Source organism: Ixodes scapularis, unplaced genomic scaffold (assembly GCF_016920785.2).
Source record: "Ixodes scapularis isolate PalLabHiFi unplaced genomic scaffold, ASM1692078v2 PGA_scaffold11__112_contigs__length_91849675, whole genome shotgun sequence".
Taxonomy (NCBI): Eukaryota; Metazoa; Arthropoda; class Arachnida; order Ixodida; family Ixodidae; genus Ixodes; species Ixodes scapularis.
The window spans coordinates 85,402,387-85,421,300 of NW_024609837.1; the positions used below are offsets into that span (position 1 = coordinate 85,402,387).

The window sequence follows — 18,914 nt, forward strand, 5'->3', positions numbered from 1 at the left end:
TAATTGTAGTGTACAATTTTATAGTGAACTATACAAAACACCAAAAATCTACAGAGCGAAGTGGATTCACCGAAGGAACGGTCAAAATACTGGACATGACCAGACGTTATGTCAAGCCTGTCCTGCCTATCCTCCAGCACCTCCAGCTTACCCTGGAAACTTGTAACAGTTGCAGGACAAACGTTGCTTTAGCCCGCCGTAACAAAACACTCACACCGTAAACGTAAACCTTTACTTCAGTTTGTAAACACGATTTATTTTATAAAGGAACATGTTCGTATTTGACGATGGGTCGATGTCAAGAGCACTGTAATGAGTATCCAAACCCTCAAGCTGCGGCGTTGAGGGAAGCTATCAGCTTTTCAACCTTACACATGGTATCTTCGGGAGATGTCACTGTGTGCCCTACTGTCCGTGGATCCACAAATATCTCGTAGTCGTTGCCCCCTTCGAACGTCTTGTCGCCGAAGAAATGTATCGTGGTGAACTTGTCATCGAGTAGCCGCTGAAGACAGTAGGTTTTATCCCAGCCCCGTGGGAACACATCAAAGCTGATTTGGCCGCCGATGGAGTATTGAAGACCATAGTCCGGGAATTTGTCCCGCAGCGCCTTGACGAAGGCGGCCCGAACTCCGTGCTCCTTGTCGTACTCTTCAAAAGCGTCTCGCTCCGACTGGCTACAGTTGCGGCCGATCGGAGAGACGTTCAGGAGGCCGGCGCGGAATTCGATGAAAGTCCCTCGTTTCTGGGGGATCTCTAAGTCCGCCACGTAGCGAAGGCAGAAGTTGACGAGCTTCTGCAGCCTGTCTTCGCCAAGGAAATTGAGAAAACTTTCTTTGCTCACGAGTTTTCCTTTCTGGTGGGTCACCAGGCCGTTTTCAGAAAAGACGTAGTCGAAGTCTGCTAGCGTCTTCGAACCACCCATCTGTTCTTCGATCTTGCCCAGGTCTGAACCACCAACGATTCCAACAACAACTTGGGCGCGAAGCCGCTGCAAGAAACTGGACATTTCGGGCGTGATCACTTGCCGGCTTTTAGTGAGCGTACCGTCGACGTCGAACAAGAAGATGGTTCCTGGAAGCCCCGACATTATGGATCAGTCACGGTGACTGCGGAGATGCAGCCCACGCAAATACGTGCGGAGCAGACAACTGCAGCAGTACTGCAAGGAGCGAAAACCTTTGATCGCGTGGCGATAACGTGGACGCAAACGTAACCGTCACACCTTGTATACGTAGCTGTGTTTGTTGCATCAGCCAGTGTGTCAAGCTCTCAGAGACGTTGGAATGTCAGAGACTTGTGACACTTCGAAGAACTCGGCATATCAGATTTAAACGAAAGAAAAGCGGACGGCTAGCAGACAGCAAAACGGCAAAACTTTGTGAAAGCGAGCAGCTGACCATCCAAAAACACGATTAGACGGCAACTTAGACACTTAAACTGCTTAAACCGGAAGCTCAAAAACGAACGAAGTTCCGTCCCACCAACACGCGAATCCGAAACCGATAAACACGTAAGATCCGTCAGATTCATAGAAAGTCGAAGCACAAGCCAAACACACCAAGCCGGTCAAGTAGCGGTACCATTAAAAGAATATTCGAACCACGACAGAGGTAACACATTTTGTAACGATAATGATGATTGCGCGGTTAGCGGTTAGCGCCACCTTGAGAGTAAAAAGTACACTCGTCTTTTTAGTGGACACAGTCGGTCGAGTGGCTTGTGATGCGCCCGGCGATTTCGTGAAAATTCCCCCAAGGACATTCGTCATACTTTCTCTCCCATTCCGCAACCCTTCCGTGACCGTTGGAAAGTTCTCTCCAAACATCGAACATGCTGTCGCTGAGGCTTCTGCTGCAAAGAAATGTCGCTCAGGTGAAATGCCACATTTGTCTAAACGCGAGAACTTTAACCAACGTCAACCTCCGTTTAGGCTTGTTTCAAGTGCAACCCAGCGGTTCGCGATATTGACACAAATCTGGGAGATTTCGTTTCCCGATTTAAGTACTACTCGACTCTGGTCTCGCTTGTACGTATCCCGGAAATGATCGTGTTGGGAACGAATTCCAATCAATGCCACCGAAAAGTTCTACTAAAATGAAGTCTCGACATGGTCGAGGACTCGAAATGATACGTACATTTTTTATAGGCCGGTACAATCCTCGTGTTCTGTGTCCTTATCTATTCCGCAAGCGGTCCAGAATGCTACTAATCTCTATAACATGTGGCAGTCGAGATAGCTTCTAGACAAAATACATAGTCCCACTTTCAAATTACGCAGTCTGTATAATGCATGCATCGTGCAGAGCTGAGCGCAGTGCGATGCATTCTAGCGACAGTCATGACACAAAAAGAAAAAAAAAAAAAAAAAAAAAAAAGTGAAATTTAGTTTTGCACAGTCATCCTCCTCACCCTTAGGTATGCCCCCCCCCCCCCCCTTTGTTTTTATTGGACCGTCTCACCCATTAGCCAAACAAACAAAAGAAGTATAATTTCTTGAAATTTGATGGTCCACGCATATACTTTGGCGCACTTTATGTGCGGGCAAAGCCGGAGCTACAAACTTGTACTGCACAAGCGCGTTTCTCGGGGATGCCGATAGCCTGGAGCTCGCTCTTGTAGCTTCTGCTACGCCCGCATTTAAAGTGATAGGGAGTGTACATGGGGGGCTCGCACTGATATCACGTCAGTGGGTATTGTGAAGGATCTTGCTGCTATGTGCATAGATTGCTTCTTCCTGCTGCATAGATTCCACACCACCAAGTTTGCCTTAGTCGGCAGAAGTAGGAACGACCATTGGTACGGTGTGATGACGTCTTATGCAAGCTGTGTATAGTCTTGCCAGAGGTAGAAATGCAATGGAACTGTTTGCCCCAGAAGCAGCGAACTAGAAGGGGAGAAAAAAGGATGTTATTTTGTAACATACCGGTTTTATTAAACAGTAATGAGCCAACTGCAACCAATAGCCACTTTAAATCTATACGCATCAGACGACGTCTTAAAGGGACACTAACAGGATATTTATGCTCACCAAAGTTTTTATTCAAGCATGACCTATAAGAGCCCAGCTACTAAATTTGTTTCCTTTCGGCCCATAAACAGCCGGTCGTGAATTGGCCGATTTCAGTCGCCCTCACTCTCTTTTCTACACGTGGTGTTCAAACTATGTGTATCAAATACATTTAAAGTCGTGGGTCATCGAAAGAACGCTATCAATATTAAAAATAGAAAAGAATATGAACCCTGTTTTCATGACCTTCAAAAAACTGCAAATACGCTGATCGAAAAAAAATTGTTGCACAGATGACGGGAAGTAGATGTGCACATCATTCTCAATATGGCGACGTACTGCGGGCTGGGCGCCGGAAAGGCGACGCACAGCGAACCAATGTTGCAATGGACGTGGCGTGGCTCATTCGGAACTGTCGTTCGTGGTACCGGCCAATCGATCTTCAGGCGCAGAACAGCGAGGGGAATGGATATAAGTGCGAAAGAATCGCACAACAAACGGTTCAAGCAACGTCCTTGTCGTCGTCTGCTTGACAACCCCGAGAAGCAGACGGACAGAAAAAAAACTGGGTAGGGTGTGATAGCCCCTGACTTCCGGCAACTCTCCTCCAAGCCTCCGTGCACATGTTTCAGTTTTGAGCAGTTGCGCTTTTTTTACTTTATTAAAAAGAGATGCGACTTTGTAACAAAATATTGATTGGGTAGTCTTCTGATCGCATACTAAATCGCCTGGCAAAAAATACAAACACTTTTGGGGACGTTGTCAGTGTTCTGGCAAAATTTTGATTTCGAAATCGGCAACCCAAATTACGAGTTGCAATCGTTTGTTTTCACAAAGTTATTAAAGTTTCAAATTTGGTCTGAAAGGTTGAGACGCCTTACTGACAACAGCGAAAACATGATGTCAGATGTTGTATAATATGGTGGCAGTGCAGCTCGTTCCTGACGATTTACAAAAACAAAACTTGTGCCAGCAAAAAAAAAAAACAACAAAAAAGCATGCTTAAAACACCAGAAAATCTAGGCTTCCCGCTTGACTTGCAAGCTAAACAACATGCGACGTCGCTCTGCTGGAGTGCGCATTAAAATTTGATTGTTGGTTTTGGCATCACCTTCCTTTACTGTTCTCTCAATGGCTATTTTGAAAATAGAGGTAATGAATGGCATGCCAGAAAGAGTGAAGCCTGGGTATTCCAAAAACGTTTCTAGTTTGGGAAGTTAAAAGCAGCCGCTTCTGTTTGCCGACTTCCACCAAACTCGACTGAACGATTGCAGGGCCTGGCCACAACAGCGCTGTCGCGCAACAACAGCACCCTGGTGATCGCGGACCACAATGAGGGCCAGCTTTTGCCGTCGACGCTCAGCGCCATCGCAGCTGCCAAGAAAATTGGCGGAGACGTCGCCTGTCTCGTCGTCGGCAAGGGCATCTCGAAGGTGCGGCTTCTTTATTGTCTTCCCGTCTGGCAATTGCAGGCTGGCGGAGCTCGTGACAGAATGGAACGAGAGACTAAATTTGAAGGGATGCTGACAAGGCATTTCGGTGTGCCTAGGATTTTATGGTTCGTGACTTAATTGCATAAAGGTTTGTGCAGTTAAGTTACGTGAAATTGACGACTGTATTTGGATCTATCAATTAAGCTGTCACATGCAGAATTGCAACATGCAAGTGTTGGGGGGGGTCCCAATACATTTTTTTTATTGCCAGACTGATTAATTGTCACATGACATGGTCAGGTCGTGGTGTTAAAGGGGCAGTGCAACAATTTCATTGTGAAAAAAAAAAAAAAAGTTGCAGCTTATATTTTTAGATTGTTTATCTTGGCACAAGTAAGATAAAGTGTGCCCTCCGCCCCCGGAAATACTGCTAATGAGCTCCATTATCCCGAAGGAAGAAATTTGTTTTTCCGTACTGCAGCTGCACGTGGCAGTCAGTGATCTCTCGGAAGTGAACGAAACCGTTTTCTCTCTGCCGCTACCCTTCTCGTCTTTCTCATGGCGAACCGTCTTTTGTCTCGGTCGCTCGCCTCAATCTTCAGTGGAAGGTATCATAGTTGAATCGGACCTTCAGAAGTCGAGGGCTGGGGGTCCTGAATATAGAATTGAATGTGATACTCCCAGTGACAACACATGTGCACCTCACGCGAAAGACTGTGCAAGTTGAGTACTACCCCAAACCTTCCATTTGTTTAGATTCTTTTTTTTTGAATATAAAAGCTAGCTTGTGCAAGAAAAGATAGTTTTTTGTACTTCATTCTATAAGCGACACAAACCAATAGACCGATCTCAACAGCCAGTTTGACTACGCTGCCGCAAAGCATCGAGGGATTAGTCTTTCTGCACGTGCGGCAACCTTGCTAAAGCTCTGCGCATGTACAGCACGAGATGGCACGAGTCCTATCGTGCACCGCCGTCTTCCTTCTTTGAGCTAAAGTTATGGCGGTGTCACGCATGCACCAAACACTCGGTGAGATCGGTCTATTCTCGCGATTGATTGGCGAAAATCCGAAAATTGTTGCACCACCCCTTTAAACGGACACTGACGGGGTATTTATGCTCGCCGAGGTTTTTAGTTGTATGTGACATATGAGAGCCCAACTACCCAGAACAGAATTTGCGGCTCAAAATTTGGTTTCTTTCCGCCCGAAAACTGCCGATCAAGAACTGGCCGGTTTGAGTTACGCTCACTCTCTTTTCCATGGTCACGGGCCGTTTTCTAAGGTTTCGACACGACCACCAAATTTAATCAAAGTCGTGGGTCATTGAAGGCATACAGTCAATACTAAAATTGAAAAAAAAAAAAATATGAAACCCATTTTTTTGTGGTTTCAAAAAGCTGCAAATGTGTTAATTGAAAAATAAGGTAGCACAGATAACCGGAAGCATTCTGTGCGTTCACTGCATAATTCTCAACATGGCGTCGTTTTGCGTTTCGTGGTACTCGCGGGTGGCAGTGGACGACAGACGTGGAGCCTCTACTTAAGAACTGTCCTTCACGGTACCGGTGAATTCTGTCTTCCTTCGAGAGGGAACTTTTGGACTGGTCAAAAGAATTGCTATTAATCCCATACGACACGCCCGACCAGCAAGCCAGTTGCACGAAGACGTCGCTGAGCCGTCGTCCCTTCTTGTGGCCAAAGACATCGCTCGCGCAAACGTCAAGCACGAAGTGCGTACATCGAGTTCAATACTCACGCGTACAGTTTCTTTACTAGGTGCGAATGTGGCCAATGCGTGGTGCTGCCCGACTTCAATCTGGGAGTGTATGCACTGGAGGGAATCAGCAGCAAACTTTCCGACATGCAGTCGACCGTCTGCATTACTAGATATCAAGAGTTCCTTCAGTAGCTCAGCGGAAAGATGTCCGCTTCACACGCAGTGGGCACGTGTTCAATCCCTAGTGTAGGCGTACCATTTTTCTTTTTTTCAAACATTTTGCTATGTTTACATTTCTTTTTTTTTTACAGTTATCACTGAAAAAAAAAATTGTTGTGAACGATACGTCGCTGAACTAGATGGTATGGGATTCAATTTTCGACACCTCTGCCACGCAATGCCACTTTCAGATGCAGGACATGTGAGGCAGCTCTTCACGCAACATCTTGGGAGCATTCTTTTCCGAGCCGATCTCGGGAATTCACCACAGGCACTCACTACTACTACTACTACTACACATTGCCAACACTTAAGTGTACAAAACAATTCATCTTGAAGTACAGAACAGCGAGCGGAACAAACGTAACTGCAAAGGAATTGCACGGCGAACGAATCCCGGAACGCATTTCGTCTGCTGCAGCCGGAAGAAAAAAAAAAAACGCATGGTCGGGTGTAGCCACATGACTTCCGCCACTCACTCTCTCCTCTCTACTTCTTTGTGCGGTGCTGGGGTTTCGGTTTCAGTTTCGAGCAGTTACGTTTTTTGGCTTTATTAAAAAAAACATGTGACTTTGTAGCAAAATATTAATTGGGTAGTATTCCGACACCATAATAAATCACCTGTCAAAAAATTAAAAAAAAAAAAAAAAAAAATTTGGGTGGTGTTAGTGTCCCTTTAAAGGGATACTGCAACGAAATTCTAGTACCTATTGTCAACCACGTTCTGGCCACGCCACGGAGACACCAATTTTTTGCTTGAAAAGGCACCAAAACATTGTTTAGAAGGAATAAACTGAATGTTGTTACGTCACTATGACCTTAAAGAGATACAACTAAACCTCGTTATAACAAAATGGGATATAACAAACTAATGGATAGAACAAAGCAATCATAATTCCCCTTGCTCGCTAATAGTGGGAAATGGACATTGGCTATAACAAACTAATGGTTATAACGAAATAATTACGACCGCTCCTTGAACTTTGTTATAACGAGGCTTTACTGTACTACAACAAAATTTCGGTGCTTATTGTTTGGTCTATATGTGTTCAAAGGAGCATTGGGCACACCAATATCTTGTTAAAAGAGACACAAAAAGAAATTTTAAAACAAATTAAACGACTAGCAAAGAGCACCTGGTGGATGTCGCTAAAGCCTCGTTTGTAACGCCCATCTAGGAGCCTTGACAGGTAGTGAAGGTAACTGTATCGCCTAGAACTATACAAGCTTTGAATCTGACGTCATCCCGACTGCTCTACGGCCAGCACAATAAGAGGGGAGGGACGAAATTCCTTACTTACCGGGACTCTCTTTTCTGTGTTCTAGACGTCGCTGTTCTCCCCTACAAGACAATAGAAGATTAACCCGTCGCTCAAAATTCACACAAAAGCATCTTTGCGGTTAGTTGCAGTGGCCCAATCGCTGGCGTGGTTCGACCGCTTCGGTGGCTGAAATGGCTAGGGCATCCTAACAACGTCGGCCTCGCTGCAGCTTTGCTCATCGTGAGAGGGACTACGTCACAATGGCATCGGATGCGACATGCTCTCTGCTGGCCGCTCTCAGAGCGCATGCCAGAGTGGGCCGTTTATAACGAAAAATACAGCCATCGGGCTCAAAATATACAAACGTGCGATTGTCATTTACGGATATTGTGTATTATATTCAGCCTATTTCTGAACATGACGTGTATATCTCAAATTTCATTAAAGTATCCCATTAAAAGCAGGTCTGCTCCACGAAAGTATGGCAGCAAGTTGCAGCCGCGCGAGCCCTGTCGAGATCCTGATTTCCCCTCCCTCTTGACCTAGTCAGCTCCTGCGGGGAGCGGGGAGGGGCAACGAGAACGGCCAGGTTCTAAGACATTGACGACACTGAAGTGGCGGAGCTCATAACCACGCCAACCCCCAAGCAGCTTTGCCCGTGCTGGGCCATTCGGTGTCACGTCTCATGGGATGCGTCGCGCTTTCCGATGGCGGATCTTTGAGCGCTTGCTGGAATCGGCCTTTTGGAACAAAAAATATAGCCATCCGTTCAAAATACAAGCGTGCGATTGTCATTAGCAGATTGAGTTAATCACGTTTAACTTATTTCTGTACGTGAGAGGTATATTTTGGGTTTTGATTCAGTATCTCTTTAAATGGCGTCGTGCGACGCCTTAGCGTCGTGTGGTGTGAGCAGTGTCATGCGATGCGGCGCTGCTGTGCTGCAGGCGGCCAACACACGCGACGCTTGCGAGATCTGACTTAGCTTCCGTAAGAATGACATTCTGCATTGATAGCCATATTGGTAACTTAATTGTGTTTCAGTTAAAGGAACTGTAAGTCTGCGACTTTTCAAGAGAAACTTTAAATGCTCCTTGGGGTACGGCTTGACGTGCACGACCGCAAAAGATTGAGAATCGTCTGCCGGTGTTTTTGTGGCAGGCGGCCTCCGAGGTGAGCAAAGCAGATGGACTGATGAAGCTGCTAGTGGCCGACAACGAGGCTTTCGATGGCCTTCTGCCCGGTGAGTCTGTAGTCTAGTCTAGTCACTGCCAGGATTAGAATGGCAGGGAGGTTCTTCAGTTGCTCCGCCTCCAGTGCAATCTTTCACATCGCTTCCGAATTTAGTGTTCCTATCCTGTAGGGGATTGAAGTGTCTTTGAGGATGCATGCAGTTACAGACAGATTCAATGAAGTCTGTTCTTCGCCCCCAATTGTTCCAATCTGGATGACTTTTGTGTTGTTGTGCGCTTGCGTAATTACTGATGTGTGACGTTAGTTAAAAACCACAGGTTAGCAGTTCGCACCGCCCTGGCCAAATGATTCATGCGCGCAAATACGCATATTGCCACATTTCGATGACTGACAAAATTCATGCTGTCTAGGAATCTGTGCACCCCAGTTAAGTTTCACAAACAGGTAAAATTGCATGGTTAATGGACCAAATTTCAGCAGCGCTCTTGCTCGGTGTATTAATTGCTGTTAGCACCGATTTGTTTGACGCAGGTTCTACCGTACCTTTAAAGCTCACACTTTATACAATGTAAATTAGCCTGGGTAAGGGAAACAATAGTTTTCAATAGCAGAAGGGACAGTAAAAAAGAAAGAATCTAAAAGAAAGTGATGATAAGGAAAACTTGTTTTTCCTGAATCGTGATAAACCTCCAACAGCTTGCCTTCACTCATTTTTTCTTCACATTCTGCATTGTCAACTTTGCACTGCCAAAGCTGCTTACAATCTTACTTTAGTCTTCAAAAGAAACACAAGTAAACATACAAACAACTACGCTCAAAGTTTTTGCATAGAATTTCTCGCCGTGGTTTCTCAACAGCTTTGTAGTGGTTGTTTACACAAGCCCAGAGAAATCAATTTTGTTTCTTTCCTTTTTCTGTTTGCATTCGCAGAGCGGATCACACCAGTCGTGCTGGCCTCCTGCAAACAGTTCCAGTTCACGCACATTGTGGCTGCTTCCACTGCGTTCGGCAAGGCAAGGAGGACCCCTTCTGTACTTGCGTTCGAAGCATGACGCAGACATCTTTATTGTGTAAAGCGTGCGAAAGCCCGTACGTAAGCCGGAACGTATGCAGGGCAAAAAAAAAATGCGGTTCAGCCCGTACTCTCGACTAGGCTTGTACAGTGGTGTTGAATCTCCGGGATTACGGAGATTCAACGCGTATAACGCCGTGAATCTCCGTAATCCCGGCGGCGGCATGGCAGCGGAGGAACGTAGATACAGCAGACTTGCATTCTGCCGTAGCTTGCCCCGCAGCCGTAAACTCCAGCAGCCCGTGGGTTACCAAGAAGGTGAGCAGACAAGGGCAATGTCCGCTTCTGCTCGTCTTCGTCGCCGGTGCTTCTTCAATGCACTGCCAGGACTACGGTAGTCCAAAGTGCTCTTTCGCCGTCCCCTGTGCTGCATCTTGTTGCCCTTCTGGGGACACTGAAGCGCCTGCTCTACTTCAGGGTGCTGAGCACACCGGTTGGAAACGGGTGTTCCAAGCGTCATAGCTTACTCGCAGGAACGCAAGGCGACCTCGAGCGTTTTTTCGTGTCGTGTGCTACTACGGTCGGTGGCAGGACGAGAACAACGGGGAGACTCGCAAAATGTCTTTGCGTTATTGTTATGGAAGGTTGGAAGCTCGCACCGGAGGCGGGACGACCGAAACCTCTCCCCGCCGTCCTCACCCTGCCGGGAACCGCAGGTGGAATAGAAAGACAATTGAACGCTTATCTTCGTTCCAGAACCTACTTCCACGGGTGGCTTCCAAGTTGGACGTGTCTCCCGTGTCCGACGTGCTGGACATCAAGTCTCCCGACACATTTGTGCGCTCCATTTACGCGGGTACGTTGCAACTTCGTTATGGTCTTAGCCCTGCAACAACTATGCTCATTGGGGATGACTAACTTCTGGCTGTATAAACATACACACAACACAATTCACAACTATGTAATATCAATAAATTTCTAAAAAAATTTTTTTTTGGCCCAATATTTGGGGGCCTATTTTTGCAATGTTTGTTGGTGTATTTAGCACATTTTCAGGGAAATCGGGGACTATGAAAAAAACGCCAGAATGTTCCTTTAAGCCAGGGTTTCTCAAACATTTCAATCTCAGGGAACGCCCATCCCTTCTGATTGCAGGATGTCGAACCAAACCCGGATGCGAACCCAACTGCTGTAGCAAAACCGTTATTTTTGACCGAGCCTGAACAAAACGTAACCGGAATCGGGCATTTTATATTCAACCCGAGCCGGAACGAAACGGAAATCCTGTGCGGCAGTTACTGGATCGTTGGAAAACGGTTTGGTGTCAGGAATTGTGAGCCGTACCTTTCTTTTGCAGATGGCGGCGCAAAGTCAGTAAACGTTCGGGACGGTGGCATTAACGGTGCAGTTACGACTAAACAAGTGGCAGCGATATTGAGACAGTCTAATGTTAATGAAACGGACAAAAATATTTACCGATACGTGTGGCACAGCTCGGCGTCGGCGAATTAGGGCGAAGCACTTCTATCTGATTGTGTCGAGAGACTGCGGAGTTATTGTTTGTGCGTGCATGCCTCAGAGTTTTGCTGCTATACTCTGTTTCACCTTGCGTACATCGAAGCTTGGGAGTGGAGAATAATCAACTGTGCTCTCATTCGACACGCACGGTTTGGTCTATTTAATCTCGGGGTCAGTCGACGGTTGAGGGCTTTGCGGACGCCAAGGAGTCCTTCAGGGACCCCAAAGGGTCCGCAGACACCCGTTTGAGAATCACCGGCTCAGGTTTAAAAAAGAAATAAAGCTTCCACTGGAGAGAAGTTTTTTTTTTTTAGAGACGGGGATAATTGGAGGTACTTCGGGTCTTGGAGAATCCTTGAGGGTGTACTCTGGGGAATCCCTGGGTTCCTAGGACCCCACAGTACCCTTGTCGGTTCCCGAACCTTCCAAGTCTCTTCGAACGTCCCTGCTTCCAAGTAAAGTGTTTTCCCAGTTAAAGCCCTACAGTCTAAGCTCGTTATAACAGACCTTGATGTTGACCAAGATTTTGGTCTGTTGTAAGAGGAGTATGCTGTATGCAGATATGGAGTTGAGTCAATGGTATGTAGAGGAAAACCAACCGAACTTCACAAATCGGTATGTTATATCCAAATGTCTGTTGTAACCAGGTCTGTTACACTGAGCTTAGACTGTATTTTAGCAGATCTGGGCCATTGATTGATGCATAACAGTGAGCGAAATGCTCGCTACCGTTTGCATTACCGTCTACAAGATGCGTTGGCTTCTGCCCCGCTCTTTTGCATCAATGTCAAGACCGGGAAGGGCTCCTTGACTATAAAGCGAGGCAGGCGAGAGCATCTTGAGGTCGAAAAGTCAGACGACCCGTGCTCAAAGCCTAGCTTACTCAGAGACTCTAGCCCTAACGTTGACAAGATACCGACGAGCAAGAATTCCTGGCTTCGTCCACTGATGATCGGATCTTCCGTGTCGCGGCAGGAAACGCAGTCCAGACGCTCAAGGCCAAGGATACCGTGAAAGTGCTCCTCGTGCGGGGAACATGCTTCGAGGCCGTTGGTTTAACGGGCGCTGGCGCCGCTTCGGAAGACGGTAGGTGTTCGTTTTTACGTCGTTACACCACCATGTTCCGTTTTTGTTCTTCTCTCCTCGCACTCGTCACTGCCGACGACGGGGCCACAGTCGCACACATTTGCCGTTCAGTTTCGAGGGACCTAAACGCTTTCGTTGGTCGTGAACAGTTAGCTCTAATCGTATTGCCGTCAGCAACCATTACGTTAGGATGCCTCGTGAATAAGGAGCTGGAGGCCGAAGTTGGGGCATTTGCATTTTATTTATTTTTAAATACTACTGCCAATTCATTTGCTCAGTCCAGTAGTATTGCATTTGTATTGCCCCTGTTGCATAAAGAATAAACAGTTACTATCTAAAACTAATACCTACACTCGAAGAAAACATTGCAAATAGTTGTATCGCTCCATTTAGCCCAACTTCCAATCAAACTACAAGTATACCTTTAAAGGGGCGGTGCAACAATTTTCGGACTTCGGTCAAAAATTTGTGGAAGTTGCCCCCTGACACTTCTGAAGTAAAGAACAGAAAACCGATTTCGCCTGCGTGTCCTAGTTTTTGCGTAAAAAAAAGATAAAGATTGGTATTTCGGGCACCCCTCAACTCACTCCCAGTCTTCAGGGTCACACCTGGTCGCACTCCCAGTGACGTCATTCGGAGTGCCGTGTAGCTTCCCGTGTGCTATCTCGGAGGACGCTTCCCCTCCCTCCCTCTGTGTGCATTAGCGGGCGTTAGGCTGCAGCTTAGAGCCGAGCGAGGTCACGTAATCTTTCCGCCGTAGTTCCTTCGGCTGCCACTTGGGGCTGCAGGTGGGGGAAAAAGCTCGAGTTTTGCTTTGCGATTATGCAGCGGAATCGCAACATTTTTAATGAAGGAAGTGTTTTCTCTATTCTCTGGGACACGATAAACAATGTAAAAATGACGAGATGAAAATTCTTTTAATCATAAAATCATTGCACCGCCCCTTTAAAAAAAAAAATAAGACGTTTACAACACCCTGTAACGCCGAATTAGAGCACAGCTCTTGAGGAGAAGGAGGGAAGGGCAGTGAGGAAATGGTATACCCCTCCTCCCTCCTCGTCCTTCCCTCCCCTCTCCCTCTTCCTCCCCCTCCTTATCCTCTCTCCCCCTCTTCATTTTCCCTCCTCCTCGTCCTCCTCCCCTCCCCCTCCTCCACCAGTGGCGTAACCGCGGTGATGTTTCGGCACCATGCTAAAACGTCACGAGGGCGACGTTTCAGCATGGTGCCAAAACGTCACCGCAGTGCATTAGGGGACGAGTGACGTCACCAGGGTCACCGGTGACGTCACGAGGGCGACGTTTCGGCATGGTGCCGAAACGTCACCGTGCAAAAACTCCACCGCAATTACGCCGACGGTGGCGCCGCTCAATCCAGAAACGGGCACCTAAGAGCTTGGCTTTAAAAGTACCAGAAACTACTTTTGCTTCGAGATTTTTTCAATTTCTGAGTTTCAAGAATACTTTGCAGAAACAAAATTTTGCGATTTGAAATGGTACGCTACGTGCTTGTTACCATGAGGTAACATATTGGCGTGATGAACTTTTCGTAATATTTTGTTGGGTTGCGTAATTCGCAAACGTTAGGTCCTCGCAGAAACCGAGTCGTGTACAGTATTCTTTGTTATGGCATCGACCCATTTTGTCGACGATTGCGCTTCACGCAGCCCCCACTGCGGAGTTTGACCAGACGCTGTCGGCGTTTGAGGGCCAGGAACTGAGCAAGAGCGAACGGCCGGAGCTGACCAGTGCCAAGAAGGTGATCTCGGGAGGTGAGCTATCTTTTGCTTTGTGCCAACGCAAGACGTACAGACTGACACGCCGCTTTATAAACAAGTCTGCGTTTGCCCGCACCAAGTGCGGGCACTGCGCATGCGCAGGAGCCAGTACCTTCTAAAGTGTCTGCGCCGCGACGACAGCAGCGGCACCGCAGCAGCACCGCAACGTTAAAGCTGCATGTTGGTGTATAGGAAATCTTTGGCCTCAAAGATTTTCATCCTAGAATTTTCACTTATGCCTCGTTAGGTTCTGTAGCCTTTGTAATAGCACACAGAGATACAATTATTTTTTTGGATTTAAACTTGTTTTGTACCGTTCATAATCCTCTAAAATTAAACTTTACTTTCAATGTTAGAAGAAAACCGACCAAGCAATTTGAAATCCTAGCTTCGGGCATTTTTGGGAACACTTAACTCCCAAAACAATGTAACAAAATGCATTCCCCCACTCCCCTCCAAAGAAAAAAAAAATGAAGACAATATTACGCTATAATACACAATTTAAATGGTGCTGCGGATGTAACATACACCTGCCATCATTCACACTCGACCCTTTTACAATGTGCTGTATATGGAGGTGCGTCTTGCCCCGTTTTGCACCCTCCCTCCAACCAGCACTCCAGTTGGGGGAAGACTGAGCATTAGGCAATGCATAATTACTTTTGCAAAAAAAAACAAAATTTGCGGTGGCTTAGCTTGGCTATGCCAGGATATACGTAGCGTGAGCTTATGCGCACAAAACGAAAGGCGCTATCAAGCGGCTCCGGTGCAACGTTGGGCTTGGCTACTGCGCTACGGAGGCGCACAGCTGGGCACGCGGCAGCGCCAGTGCGTCTGCCGCGGCTATGACGTCACTCCTCTGGAATGCGCAGATCGGCGAGGCGAGCGCGGCGGCGGCTTCGCGTGGCTCTCATAATGAGCCGTGCTCATTATGCGTGCTCAATATGTGGAGCTCCACCGCGCGCTCCGCATAATGAGCATGGCTCATTATGAGGGCCACGCAAAACTGCTCATCCTCGGCCAGTGTAGCTAACGCTACAAAATGGGTAACTTTTTTTTAGACATTCTCTGCAGATACTAGTACTATTTGCGATAATATTGTAGACCTGCGCATTCGCGGTGCGGGTCGTGACAAACCGGTCGCTGTGCCGCCACGTTTTATGCAGGACGAGGCATGAAGAGCGGCGAGAACTTCAAGATGCTGTACGACCTCGCAGACAAGATAGGCGCCGCAGTCGGGGCGTCGCGGGCAGCGGTGGACGCGGGCTTTGTGCCCAACGACATGCAGGTCGGACAGACGGGCAAGATTGTGGCTCCCGTAAGTGGACCTCCGAGATGCAATTCCGCGGGTGAGACGAGATTAGAATTTCTGCACCGACGTACCCGCTCGCGCCTCGAGAATGTGCGGCTCATGGTGAGCATTACGACACTCTCTTTCACTTGAAATGCTACTGTAGCTGTAAGGGCGAGCTCTAGGCTTGCAGCATTCCTGCCGAGTGGGCGTGCTCGTGCAGTGCAAGCGCCTCGGGCAACATGCTCGTGCTTGTAGCCTCGGCTTTTGCTTGCACGGAGCGTAATGAGCTGTGGTTTCCACCTTTGTGTGATCAATTACGGTACTCTGTGCGTTTAATGTCAGTTCTAGAAGCATGAAATGCTTTTTAAACTGAACCCCCATCTCAAACTTTTTTCAACCCATTCGTCCATTCATGCATTTTTTGATCAATTTAGTGGGGAGACTGATTTCATGGGACTTAACGTGATGTGCCCACGCACAAGGTGGGAAAATTGATGTCACATGGACTTTACATCAATTAAGTTTCTCCGCTAAATCTAGCATAAATATTCTTGGAACTTAAATGCCAATTAAGTTTGGCCGTTAAATTTAGCGGGGGAAATCAATGCCACATGACCTGATGTTTCGTGACCAATGCGCCTTGCAAGTGGGCGCATTTCGGTCTTCTGAGCATGGGAAAGGAGGTGTCAAGGTGGGAGAGGAGGTTATACTAAGCTCCGCCTCCTCGAAGAGGAGGGGGTGTGGGGCGGGTCAGGTTGCGTCGCGGATGTAAACCATAAACATCTCGGCGTCGGCAATGGTGAATGTGCTGTAGCAGCTGTGGCTGTAGCCGTGAGTCCTTCGCGTAGTTGCTGGTTTAAAAAAAGAGAAAAAAATGTTCCGCTTCTGTCCTGTGTGATTTAGAGGTCGGCTCCAATCAGGCACTGTCCAAGGGGCAGTGTTACCAGGGAAAATGAAAACGTGCTGCGTCTTCGAATGTGCTGGGCGCATTCACGACGGTGTATCGCATTTTAAATTTGTGGCAGGATTGACAAATTGAGAGCTCTTTCTTGATGGTGGTGCTTGTCCGTTCTTATTTGGTGGAGCGATTTGTCTGGTTAATCCCGATAACGAACGAGACTCTAGCCTATTAAAGAGGTGCTTGGTTCTCTGCACCTTGCACCCTTCTTAGAGGGACAAGCGACTCCTAGCCGCACGAAACAGAGCAACAACAGGTCTGTGATGCCCTTAGGTGTTCAGGGCCACACGCGCACTACACTGAACGAAGCAGCGTGTTTTTATCCCCGCCTGTTGAAACAGTAAGCTTAGAAAAAGTGACTGGAGCAAATACAGAGGGCTAATTGAAGTCCATCGGATTACCCCCGAGCAAGTGTTCGTCTGTTTAAATAACAGGGCATAGAAAAATAAGTTTCCTTAAAATTTCGTTAAAAACAAAAACAATAATTACTTCTTGGTGTCAGCGAGTCTACGACACAACTTCCGCGATGCACTCAATGCCGCACACAAAAGGAGGGAACTTGCGGACGCTAACCACCCTCGTACTCGGTTGTTAGCAAGCAAACCTCGGCGGGTCGGCCACCGTGCCCGCGAGTCCTTTGGCTTCGCTCCTTGATATATGTCTGCTAGTTGTTAGACAAAAACAGATTGTACCACTCGAGTTATTTCGTCTGTCCTCTCTGGGAGGCGAAGTCGAGCTCTCTCGTAAAGGAAAGGCAGCTTTTGAACAGCAGACGACGTTGCAAAGGAGCAGACGGCGCCCAGGTAGTGGGTCTCGGAGACCCACTATATTTCCACTCAAGCCAATCAGAGCTCGGCGTTCTGACGTCACCGCAACCCCTGCGCAAGAAGCAGACGAACTTGCCCTCAGCCATACAACAGTTCAATTTCTACGCTAACTTTAGCAGGGAAATATACTTTACGTGGCACATCAGATTCCTCCTATCTACAAGAATGCCTTCCCCACCCCTCCCTTCTCCTCTTCCCTCCCTCCCCACCTTCCTCCAGTCCCCTACATCTCTCTCCCCCCCCCCACAACCTTGTCTTCCAACACACAAATTCAGTTTCCCCCAAATTGGTAAAAATATAGGTTCTTCACTCCCGGAACGACCGTTTAATGTCCTCCAAACAGTTTAAACAATTGCAGATAAATAGTCCCCATCATGCTTATATAGGTCTTTGAATACAAAGGTAGCTGCAAATTTTTTTGTTATTAAGGCAAAAGCCTTACTTGTCTGATTATGCGAAAAAGCGGCGTCATTGTGCCCGAAAGATGGCCATAAAAATATGACATAAAGCATGCGCCGCTCATTCGTATGCTCAAGGACGACGTCGTCCTAGACATCGTCCTCGACGTTGTCATAGAGGTCGTCCTAGAAGTGGACCTTGAGGTTGTCCTAGATGCCGTACTTGGAAAACATTTCTCCCGTGGGACTATAATGCTTTCGCTTTCCTACATGTAAGCAGTCTTGCGTGTCCTACTGTAATTTTTTTTAACGTACATGCTTTAGATGTGGTAGGCGGTTTTCATTTTTTTTTTTCTCCCGAGAACCTAACCTTGTAAGAACCACTTCGTGCGGCATGTGAACTCTGCATATTTTAAATTGAAGTGACAGCAGGCATAGCTCGGGGCATTCCAGAATTGTTGAAAGAATTTTTGTTGGCACTGTTTGAGAAGGAAGCCCAGAAAAAGCTCTCCCAAATGTTGGCAATTGTTTGAAGGGCTTAGTTTCACTGGCTTAAGGGACAGACACTGCACGCTTCTTGCACACATGTCGAATATGCCTTGTTGGCTACCTTTATTTTATCGGAAGGTTATTCGGGTTGCCAAAACCGAGGTACTGTTTTATTGGTGGGGGGAGTACTTTGTGACATGCATGCCCTATCCAGACGCTTCAAGAAATGCTTATGGGAATTCAGTCTCTTTAAAGCGTGTTATAGTCTCTCCTCTGTAGCGAGTACCAAGCTCTTGCGCGTCACCACTAACATTCCTCGCAGGAGCTGTACGTCGCAGTCGGTATCTCGGGGGCCATCCAGCACCTGGCAGGCATGAAGGACTCCAAAACGATAGTGGCCATCAACAAGGACCCCGAGGCGCCCATCTTCCAGGTGGCCGATCTGGGTCTGGTGGCCGACCTCTTCAAGGCAGTGCCCGAGATGCTAGAGAAGATCGACGGGTACCTCAGCAAGTGAGACCCACGTGCGGGTCAGTTTGGGACAGTTTGCGAGAGACGGGAAGATGGAAGCCGCGGCGGAGGAGGTCCGTCGAAGTGCGGTCGTGGAGTTGTACTAGTTGGTGCAGCGGCAGAAAGAGAAGGTCCGAGGGACAATATTGTTTTGTAGCCTGGAGTGTCTGTTTGTCCTTGCATTTGTTTTATTAACACAGAAGGTGTTAC

General features: G+C 47.4%; 2 protein-coding genes across 2 annotated transcripts; one reads left to right on the top strand and one right to left on the bottom strand.

The window, feature by feature from the left end:
• Positions 1-215: 215 nt before the first annotated feature.
• On the bottom strand, positions 216-1,438 carry LOC8041737 (phosphomannomutase). Its single transcript, XM_002414924.3, has one exon. It carries the CDS (start codon positions 1,088-1,090, stop codon positions 329-331), a length of 762 nt encoding a protein of 253 aa, XP_002414969.3. The 5' UTR covers positions 1,091-1,438; the 3' UTR covers positions 216-328.
• Positions 1,439-1,576: 138 nt separating this feature from the next.
• On the top strand, positions 1,577-18,860 carry LOC8041738 (probable electron transfer flavoprotein subunit alpha, mitochondrial). The gene is made up of 9 exons (XM_029984993.4): positions 1,577-1,875; positions 4,285-4,443; positions 8,805-8,886; positions 9,768-9,850; positions 10,606-10,705; positions 12,343-12,453; positions 14,118-14,222; positions 15,395-15,546; positions 18,517-18,860. Exons 1-9 carry the CDS (start codon positions 1,834-1,836, stop codon positions 18,709-18,711), a joined length of 1,029 nt encoding a protein of 342 aa, XP_029840853.1. The 5' UTR covers positions 1,577-1,833; the 3' UTR covers positions 18,712-18,860.
• Positions 18,861-18,914: the final 54 nt, after the last annotated feature.